At 40.9% G+C, this 11,376-nt stretch overlaps 1 protein-coding gene across 1 annotated transcript; it reads right to left on the bottom strand.

Annotated features, from left to right (window-relative positions):
* Positions 1 to 9,768: 9,768 nt before the first annotated feature.
* Positions 9,769 to 11,028, bottom strand: GPR63 (G protein-coupled receptor 63; the record flags this gene model as incomplete). Its single annotated transcript, XM_084262214.1, has 1 exon — positions 9,769 to 11,028. The coding sequence occupies one exon, from the start codon at positions 11,026 to 11,028 to the stop codon at positions 9,769 to 9,771; it is 1,260 nt and encodes a 419-aa protein (XP_084118340.1).
* Positions 11,029 to 11,376: the final 348 nt, after the last annotated feature.

The raw sequence follows: 11,376 nt of genomic DNA, 5'->3' as shown, positions 1-11,376 counted from the left end.
ATATCAACCAACGAACCACGAGCTGCAGAGCATTCCTGAGGCAGTACTGGGCAGTACTACAGAACACTAAAATACTCATTTGTTCAAAACCAAGTTACTGCTATGGGGTGCAACAGCTGTAGAGGCTTTCTCTAGAAGATGAGAGACCTGGATTCGAGCTTTTCTTTAATGAATAAACATATTTTGTTCAAATCCTGCATTCTTGTGGAAAAGGGTGGGTGTAAGATTACTGTATTGGCTCTGCAGGCAGAAGACTTGCTTTCAATGCCTGGATGGCGACAGGGCTTTGGTGTGAGCAAGGCACCCACAGCACAGCAAGATGAGGATGCTGCTTCTGCTGGGCATACCCAAAGAACAGGTCGTAGACACCTACCGACCCTCAGTACCTCCAGGAAAGCATCTAGCTAGAGATTCATTGGAGGGGGGGGGTGGATTTTGTTTGAGTTTTTTGTGAAGTGTTTTTTTTAATAATCTCTTCTCTGCCTCATTTCTCACTTCATAAAAATTTAGATAATGTCTCTTTCCTTTGCAGTGTCAGAAGATACATGTATTTGGGGAAAAAGTCTCCACGATATTCACTAACAATGATTCTATCCTTACCTTTGGGAGTCCAACAATCTTGACCAGATACAGCTTTTAACTCAAATTATTAGAACATTTTACTTGTTTCTGGATTGTACATAATGCCATGGTTAGTGAGTTAAGTTGCATGCTATTGTTATTTTTGTTACTGTAAAGTTTGCAAACTCTACTGAAAAAAACATTGAGACTCACTTCAGGTGAATTTTATGCCAAAAAACTGCATCACTTAAAGTTATCCAAACTGAACACAAAGAAAAGGACAAATGGAAGGACCTCAAATTTTCAAAATATTATTAAAAGAAATTGTGAGTTCTGGTTGGTTTGGGGTTTTTTTCCTTTAGCCTGTGTCATTTGTACCTTGTGTTTAGCAATTCCAGTGGGTAAAGCCAAAGGACAGAGTGAAATTGCTATCCTCAAAAAGCTGAGTAACCAGGTGTGCTTTTTACCTCAAGCAAGCTGCAAATACCTATTCCTACTCCAACACAAAGCTGCATAGAAGAAAAGACAGCTTTTATGACTTAAGCAAGCACTCCTGTATGTTATTTCACTCTGTGCTCACAACTAGAACAACCGTTCTTCTTTTAATATGGCTGACATCTATTACAGGCGATTGCTTTGCTCAGATGAATTGAGTGTGCCAAATTATATTTGGGACTTTTCTTTTCCTCCTTCCCCCTGGCCGTGCTGTGGTGCAGCTCTACATTTGAGCAGAGGCTGAGTCTCGCGTTACATTCACCATAGACAGCAACACAGTTTATGCTGACATTTTGGTCCTTTTCACTGGTCAACAACAGGTTTCAAGGAAGGAGACTCTGAAACCAGCCCTGTACATGGCCGTATATTTGTGGCCTTTCTGTTTGGGAATACTATTTAATTATTTTTTCACTGTGTTTTGCTTTACTTTTGTATGTACTGTAGTTTCAGCCCCTCAAGAGACACTCCACGGAGTCTGTTGCTTAGTAATAGTAACCTTCATGGAAATTAGCTTGAACTTCAAAAGAACAAAACATCTTTCGTTAGTCACAGGTTTTCAGATAATGAATTCCTCTGAGAAAGTTGATGAGAAAAGACAGACTTCCAGAATCAAGCAACACTGATGTTGACCTAAGATGAATTACAAAGGTTAGTAATGCTCTTGAAAGGGACATTTCTTTCTAGCCCTTAAATTATGTTCAAGAGTCTTTCCACCAATACCCAGGCTCACCTTGACAAAGGCATTAATAAAATGAAGTTTTATATAAGTGGAATCGGCCTCTCTTCTCATACAGAATAAAGCTGGAAAGAATCTGAACCCCTGTGTAATACTTCACAAATTATTGTCCTAACAAAAGCACCTCAAAAAACCCCAAAACACCGATCTTAAAAAAAAATGCTTTTTGCGTTTTTCTTTTTCCTTAGAGACCTGCATTAGTTAAAAGAACTCCTGCTGTGTGGTAAGGAAAGGGGTGTTAAGGACCCCACCAGAAGAGCTGCAGCCTCTTACCAGGTAGCCACCACACCATGCAAGGAACAGAGAATGCTCTGTGAGGACACAAGAACAAGTGGGATTCCGATGTGTGGAGACCAGGACACTTGAAGCCTCAGCTCCCACCTCTGTTTACAGGATTGCTTATGCATTTCATGTCACCTTATGACTGAACAAAGGCTGCAATCAGCCAGCCAGTTAGGACCCCTTTTGAGGTTTGCAATGTGCCCAAATTAGTTGGCTGCAAAGTCAGCCCCCATGCAGTGAGTCCCTAGAGTTCCTTCTGACTTTCCATTCAGACTTATGAATCCCAAGTTTCTCCCTCTATCTAGTTTAATAGAATAGATAGGAAAGCAGCTCAGTCTGTGGAATAATGCCCCCAGATTTCTAAATTTGAAATAACAGAAATAGAATAATTACCAGTACTTTAAAAAGTCACACTAGAAGGCTGTGTAATTTGCGGAGTGACTTTGTAAAGGCTTGTCTATGCCTGAACATGAGAAATCAAAGACCAAGTATTTAAAGGTACAAAGGTAATGAATTCTAGTTGAACAACACTAAATAGCTGACTAGAAACTCATGCAGAAGCAGTGGTCTAATTCCTACAGAACAATTGGACCAAACTGAGTCTAATTTACTTTAGCACGACAAAATCCACATCATGGGTGTAACTGCAGCTATGGAGCACTGTAGAAAGTTAATCAATGCAGATTTTTCCAATGCAATTATCTCCAGAAATCACAAAACAGATTACAGGTAGATTCAGACACCTTAGAATGACAAAAGGTAAAGCCTTAAGGTCCTGTTCACCTGCATTTGTTCCAAACATTTACAGGTGCTCATGTTTCTCACATTAAAATTCTTTAAATGATCAGGGGCGAGACTGATGTGATCAACTGAGAACCTGTATCTCTCAACGCTCCAGGTTTACTTCTCAACCAGTAGAGAGACACCAGCTTTTCTGGGCCGTTTCTCTCACTCTTTAGCAGGTAAACTTTCATACCTGAAACCACACCACTGACTGTGAAGAAGCCTCAGGTGACCACTGAGGCTGGCTATGCCATACACAGCTAGAAGTCCACAGATGTATCCAATCGTATATATCTGCTTCTACATATGCCCAGAGGAGCTGCCACTCACTGTTGGCAGTGAGCAGTGCAATTGCCCACCTCAAACCAGACAAAAAGTCCATCTACAGGCATTTTCAGACACCAACCATCAGCTAAGGATGCAGAAAAAAACATAAACTGAGGAGTCTTGGTAGACCATTCCCTTAACCTAGTAATTCAATGGTGAATATATTTAGGAAGGAGATAAGATTTCAGATCCTCTCAGGATCCCAGAGGATTTGAAACAGCAGCTTCTCTCCTGAATGCTTTAATCTTACCTGAGGTAAGAACAGAGAGGCCACTCTCACTGCCTCCTATAAAAGCTATTCCACTTTAAACAGAATAATTATTTACTGGGAGAGACACCAGGGTTTGGGTAGTTACTGCATGCAGCAGTGACGGTGGAGCAACTGGTCTCCACTGCTGCTCTTCCAGAAAAGCTAACCATGCAACTTCACACTGCCTTGGATCAAATGGTGGCTGGAGAACAGCCTCCCACCTTCAAGTACACTCACCCTTTCCCGCGGGCCCGAGTATTAATTCAGGCAGCATGAAAGAGCCCAAGAGAGTTGGACTGATGGCACTTCCCACCTCCTCTAGAACATACCACGCTATACAGGCTGATACAGGGTGATTTCTAATCTCTTCCACTCAAGGCAGAGAAGAAAATCCAAACCCAGGGAAGCAAATTCAGAAATACTCTTCTCACAGTTATTAACCCAACTGTTAATAAAGAAGCATGAAATTATCTAAGAGATGCTACTTCACCTCCCATCCTTTGCAAAGGGTAACATTTTTTTTCCCCTTGGAAGACAGCACTGACTTGCCAAAGAATAAGGCTTAAGCTGCAACACTGAGATTTTCCTGTGAACTTGGCCCCCTCCTGCCATCCCAGCTATTCAGGACCTGCTCTCAGCCACCAAAATTCTCCCCTGACACAGAGCCTAGGCCTAGTAAATTGAAAGGGGACTGTTAAATTGATCACAGCAGTGATTACAGCTCCTTTGGAGAGGAGATAAATCCACTCTTGAGGGAATTACTGTCCTTTATTTGACTAGACCTCCTCTTCCAAGAGACAGGGCAGCATTAGTGGAATTCCCTCACTTGTTGGCGAACAGGCTTAATTTTATTTCAGGTCAACCAGAGAGGCTTGAACTACTGCAGTACTCTATATAACACAGAGCACCAATTAAACAAGGAGGACATCTCATTACCGCTATGTTCCACACCCCCACACCAGCAAACCTGGTTATCTACACAGAATAACGATCAGAACAGGAGCAAGTTCTATTCAGGTATTTATGAATACTAGGTCGCTTATCTGCAGTACTGTTAGCAACTTGGTATCAAGCTGCATTCACTGTCACACTGTAAAGCAGAACAACCCAACCCAATATTCTCTGCATTAAGTATCTATGACTTCAATTTAAAAACAGCCATCAGTAGTGTAAGGATTACTTGTTAGAATTTTCCTTCACCACATGATGCAGTCACTGACTTACAACTGCTTCCCACCCCCTCCCCACCCCACCCCTGCCCTCCATCTGAGAAGTTTCAGTATCCTCATGATTGCTACTTTTGTTTGAGAGCAAGCTGTAGGAACTTCTGTTCTGGAGGATGCTCACCAGCAGGTCCTGTGCCCAGGGCACTCTCAGATACACAAGTCAGCTAAGGGATCCTTATTCAGCCATGACCTGGCTATAACCATTGTAGCTCAGTTGCCAAAAGAGGAGGTTGGAGTAAGCTGTAATATTACCAGGGATAAAAACAGCATCCCGCACTAGTGGCAAATGTATGTGCTCCTGTAACAGGTTGTCACAGACAGGTCAGCCAGATGTGGTAAAACTGGCCCTCTGCCCCTCACCGATGATCCAATGTACTCAAGACAGAAGGGAGCAGCACTGGGTGCTTGCTGGCTCCACAGCTTCTGCAGGTACTGCCTCCTGCCACCAGCACCAGTGTCTCCTGCAACCACCATGCCTGCTGCAGCACAGGAGGTGCTACCTCTGGGAGGTGTGGGAGGAGAGCAAGAGGGGAAGGGAAAATGAAATGGTTGTTGCAGAACTGAGGAGTCTCAAAATTAGGGATGTGGGTGGCTGAGCAAGGTCCTACCCAGCCCCCCTCAGGGACATGTCTTGACTCTCTACCATTTAGAGAAATTTCTCTAACAGAACTTCTGCTAAATCATTAGCAAACTGAAAAATTTCCCCCAAACTGCTAAGATGCCAAACATTTTTTATTCTACCTCTATGGGGAGTCATCCATCACATCCAAAGATGCAGCACTTGAATCATAAAGGTCGTCATCTTGTGTGGAAATGCATCATGCCACACAGTACCACAGCCTGGTTTATTTCTTACATGGTTCAGATCACCTTAATTGCTCAGTCCTGGCCAAAAGGTAGCACACACAGGTCAGGTAATATTTTTTTAGGAAGGTATTTTCTTCTTAGGTGTTCTGGCTTTTTTGCTGCATAGTATGTCATTTGTTTTGAGCATATTGACAGATTTCTACCCCAACGTGTCAGACCAGAGTATTCTGTAAATTCTCGACACAGACATTTTGACTTAGACAAAACCATCTAAATCAGGCAAACAATCTTTGTTGTTCAACATAGCAAAAAAATACAAGACCTTGAAACTAACAAGGCAGGCATTAGGTCCAAGAAACCTGTGAATGGAAAGTCAGAGCAATTGTACACATTTTTGGAGAATGTTCATGTTTATTTTTTCCTTTTTTTTTTTTGTTTTTTTTTTTTGTTTGTTTGTTTTTTTGTTTTTTGTTTTGTTCCTCAGATATTTTCACAGGTGTAATATGTACAGAAAAGACAATGCCATTCTACTCAATTTGTTTTAAAACAGTAATTCAAGATTTCTCCACATTACTTTGAGAAATTACTATTCCTCAAAAGAAAAAAAAACAAAATGATCAAACCAGTTTGTAATGGCAAGGTAGTGGCTCCCAGAAAACCAGACTAATGAAATTCCTCACCATTCCAACTGCAGCAAACTTGTGCTCTGAATTGTTAATTTTCACTTAAAAATAAATCAAAATCTATTTCAAGGAGGGCATTGTGGAACAATTTCAGAACTAAAAATCTCAAATGGTGTCAGAAAGACCACTGAAATCTGGCAGTTGTTTATGCATATGCCCAAATAAAATATGGAAGCATGGAGCACACAAGTTTAAAGGAAAACATAACAGAAAGGAATAGGAGGCAAACCCATTTTCATCTCTATATACATAAATATTTTTACATGAGTAACAAGAAATGTCAAAAAATACACAACCGAGCACAAAAGAATAATTTTATCAATAAATCTGTACAAATGAGACTTGTGTAAGCAGAATGAATTAAACTGCAACATAATTCAAAATACATTCACTTCAATCCTCCATACCAAAGATTTCTGAAAAAAATAACATGAGGGCATACAGTTTAGTAACAAGTGTCGATTCTATGGCGAGGAAGGCGATTATAATTCTCCAGTAGAATGAAAAAGCATCAATTTCAGTTTTTAAAATCCTTGGCCTTGGTCAAGGTCAAGCCCACCTAAATGCCTCAGTAGCCCAAATCCTGCCAAGAGGTGTGTGTTTAACATTACAAATCTTAGGAAGGTTATGCTGATCTTGGCAGGATCACAGACAGCAAGACTGGGCAGTTTACCAGTCTTCAGTTTGGTCCTAGAATGTCACCTGTAATTATCAAGGCACTGCTCTAAAGACAGTATATTAGACACAATAGGCCAAATGGTTCTGTAAACACGTAATTACCCTGGGGATACCTCTATGCTGCCACCTTGTTTTCTTTTTCAACACCCTTTTTGTTCACTGTCTGCTCTGATCAGGTCTAAACCTGCTAATGTGAATACTGTATCAGCTTGTACACCACCTCTGAATTTGGGCCACAAAATTCAGGTCTTTTCCACAAGCATCAGTAGACAGCTCTGAGCAGAACCCCTGTTACAGTCACTGTGAACAAACACTAAGTTATCAAAACAAATTAACTTCCTTTGATGTTTGCAATTTCCACTTCACAGCCAGTATTCGTCAGAGATCATGAAATTCCCCCCAAAATGTTTTCCCCTCCCCCTTCAAGAAAGCAATTTCACTATATTTCCTGTATTACTCATCTCCTTTCTTTCTTGAATTACTATGTTTTATGACATTCATTCAAACCTCTTACATTATAGTTCTGGAAGACAGCAAAAATACCTGTTCCTGCCATCTTAGGCAGTGTATGCTCTCACTCTATTACATTAGCTCTAAGCACAATTTTGCTGCTTGCAGAGATAAACAGCCATGACAGCTCCAAAACAGAAAATCCATACTAACCGGGTAAAAACTTCCGCTATCAATGTAAATTTAATTGAGAAATAAAAGCTATACTGCAAAGACATGCCAAAACACTCTGTTTTACAGCAGAACTCCTTTACTGACTGTCATTTTGATCAGAAAAATCTATACCGTCATCAGTGACGTTGACAAGGAACGGTGAGCACAGACATCAATAATGTCACCACTGCCTGGGTGCCTTCACCTGTAACCCACAACCCTCAGCTAGCAGAGTTTTAAAAAAAGTTACTAAACTCAAAATTGCTCCTTTTATACTTCTAAAAACTTAAATATTGCCAACATTTTTACCAATAACTGTTGATGAGACAAAGAGAGTGATAACTGGTTAAATTAGTTCTTCCCTGAAGACCTAAATAAACTCTGGGATGTAAACATGTAGCTGGCCTCAGGAAGCAAGCAGTCTGTGGACATCCATGAAGTACAGGGCATTTCTCTCATATGCTCAGTTCAATATTTATGCAGAAATAGATAAAATTGCTATTATTTGCTCCTTGGGTACATGAACAAAGAGGCCCCCATGCTCTGGGGTACTGCAACAGATGGAAGAAAGAGAAGCCCAAACCCTAGCCCTGGTTGGTAAGTTTGCTGCACATTAGTCCTCCTGTACTTGGTCACAGAAAGCCCCAAAAAGCCCACTGCAAGGGCACACAAATTCTGTGGACATCCTTCCCTAGCCTCACAGCAACTGGGATCCCACTTCAAAGCTTAATCCTATCTTACTTACCTCACATTAAATATTTATATAGCTTATTAAAAATAAAATAACATCTCTGAGTCTGGATTGCAATCATCAAGAAAGACTCTCTGCCTTTCTGTTTTCCAGGTAGGCACTGAGACAGCCTGACATTAATCAGAAAGGTGGTTTGGTATTTCAGGGGGAGAGGCTGATGCTTAAGGTATGAAAAGAGCAGAGTAACCCCTTGTGGCAGCAGGCACTACAGAGGAAAAAGTGCAACAAAAAAATCCATGTGAAGTACTATCAGGGGGAAACATCCTTAGCAAACTCTGCTGACCAACCATTACTCATCATTATAAGTTTGTGGGTTTTGTCTAATATTTAAACTGGAAAATCAATAAATTCTTTTCTTCCCAGTCATTACTGTGTAGACGAAGTCCTAGCCTCAGCTATAGTCCATGTGCTGCTCGTTTGCTGGCTGACCCTACTATTTCTAACTCTATCCCAACAAACACCTCACAGCATGACTTCAGCACTGCAGAGCACACCCTAGCCTCACATGAGCTCCAAGCAGAAGCATCATTACACTAAAACAGTGTCAACTGTAGGCCCAAAGTCACAATTTCGGATAGGTTTTTGGGCAAGCCATCAGGTTTGGATAGCTTATAACAACCTAAAGGAACAACTACAGCCATGCTTTTACCACCATGACAATTTTCTCATGACCTCTATTTTTCTAAATCCTGTGTTAGCCTACACCTTGGGACATGGTATTTTCATTGCTTTCTTTCCCTTTCGTCCCCCCATTTTCTCCTTCCAACCCCTCTGGTAACTGAGCAGTTAATATTACTTTTGATTTCATTAGAAAAACAGCAAATCTGTGACTGTATGTATAGCTATACCAACATAAATTGCCCTCCTAGAGCTTACATGGGTCTTTCATTGAAATTCACCAACAAATAATAATAACAACAACGATACCCCTTTGATACAGAACAAAATAGTCCAATGAACAAACTCTATAGTAAATTTTGTAAAGTGCACAAAAAATATTCATGGAAATGTTTTTTAAAAAGAACAAAGTTTTCTAGTGTCACCATGAAAACTTGTGAAATATTGTTAAAATTAAATAGAAGTCACCTAATGAGACTTTTTGGCTCTAATATATTGGCAGACAGCAGCAACGTTTTTCAGAAAAATCACACCAACTAAATATACTGTATCTTAGCAGCATAAAAAGTCCCTACAATTAGATGCAATTGCAGGCCTAGTAAGCATAAACCTGACAAAATGTTACAAGTGTAGTTTTCATTTAAAATAATGGATTTCCATGGAATCCTAGAGGTAACATTTGTTATTTTGTTTACATTGTATTCTGGTAGTAAAGCCAACTATAACAAACCTCCTGCCCTCCCCTCTACCCTTCCTCACAAAATTGCACAGAGTACTGGAAAATGTCATCAAGTTGTAAGATACGGCCGCGCTGAAGCAGCCATATATTAAAACAAACCAAAATTAAACCTGAAGCCTAAAAACAAACAATCCCAGAAAGTGACAATCATTGTCAAACCACTGCGGTCTCACACAACCGACCGATGCTCCCCACACACGTAGATGGCACTGGGTCGAATGCGCCGCCTTGTATGGCCAGGTAGCTGTGGCAAAAACTTGAAGTATTTGGGCATCAAGTCCAAGCATGCATCATGAAACTTCTTTATCCTCCAGTAGTATATCAGCGGGTTCAGTGCAGACTTGAGGTAGCAGAGCCAAAGGAGCCAAGTGCTTATCTCAAAAAAGTTGTGCTTGTAGTAGAAGTGGCTGTTGAATGTGGCAATAAGGCTGTAAGTGGTGAAGGGCGCCCAACAGACTATGAAGACAAGGAACAAAATCAAGATGGTTGTGAAGGCACGAGTTTTAAAGCTCATATCAATATTCATCTGAAAAGGTCTCTGTAAGCTCATGAGACCAAGTTTGCTGGCCTGGCTGAGGCATATGCTATCAGGGTGGCTATGGATACGAACTGCATTGTGGCGGACGGTGTTGAGTATGCCCATAAAAGAATACAGCATTACCAGGAATGGAATAAAAAATGAAATTAGCAAGATAACTATCACGTAAGCTCGGTACCCTGGGCTTGTAGAGTAGCCAAAAACACACTGAGGTGCTCTTGAGGGTATCTGCAGATTAGGATTCCCTACTGATAACGGAAAAGCAACAACAAAGGATGCTGCCCAGGAAATGACAATGAGAATCTTTGCACGGTAAGGGTTCAGTTTATCTTGCCTCTGAACTATGATAAGAAATCGGTCAATACTAATAATAAGAAGAATGGCTACCCCCTCTATGACAAAAAGCCAGAAGAACATGGCAGAGACTCTGCAAAATATATCCCCAAAAATCCACTGAGTGGTAATGATTGTTATCAGAGCAAAAGGCATGTTCAGCACTGCCAGCAGCATGTCCGCAAAAGCCAGGCTCGCTAAGAGGATATTAATTGCAGATCGCATCGCTGCCTTCTGGTAGACCATGAGGCAGACAACAAAGTTTCCAAGGAAAGAAACCAACAGAATAAATATCATAGCAGCAGAAAGAATGATCTGGAGTGGCAAACTCAAGCTCCTGAAAACTTCTTGCGATGGCAGGATAGCTGTGGTATTGAGCAGTAAAGTACTTCTCTCAGTGGTGAGCACAGCACCTGAACTATATCTCAGTGGCTGCGTTGTGCCGCTACGAAGCAAGAACTGGGGAGTGGTAAAATTCGTATAGGCGTTTTCATAAACAATAAAAGTAGCATTTGAGGTCCCAGAGTGGGCTAGCGTCAACATTGCTGAGAAAACCATTGCTTCAGGATAAATGAAAGCAGAACCAAAGGTCTTCAAGGCTTTCCATCTTGTTCAGGCAGTATCTGATTCCTGGGATTTAACAAATCACAATTCAACGTCTGAAAGCATCAAAGTTCTTAAATTCGTGACAGTATTTCGATCTGAAAAACAAGAAAGGAATTTAAAGAAACAAAGTAAGACTCGCTGAAACCAATGGGAAGCAAATGATTGCTCTGCTTTCCTTCATCACAAAAGGATCCCTAGTACCTACCTACACTTTAGGTTGACACAATTTACTTAAGGTCCAGTCACAGGAGTCACGCACTGTTTGGTCTTTTTCTTATAGATCCTGCTCCTGTAGTCTTG

The sequence above is a fragment of the Gallinula chloropus genome (genome assembly GCF_964237585.1).
Source record: "Gallinula chloropus genome assembly, chromosome: 3".
NCBI lineage: Eukaryota > Metazoa > Chordata > Aves > Gruiformes > Rallidae > Gallinula > Gallinula chloropus.
The sequence above is the reverse complement of the archived record's forward strand: the minus strand, read 5'-3'. Positions and strand labels throughout refer to the sequence as shown.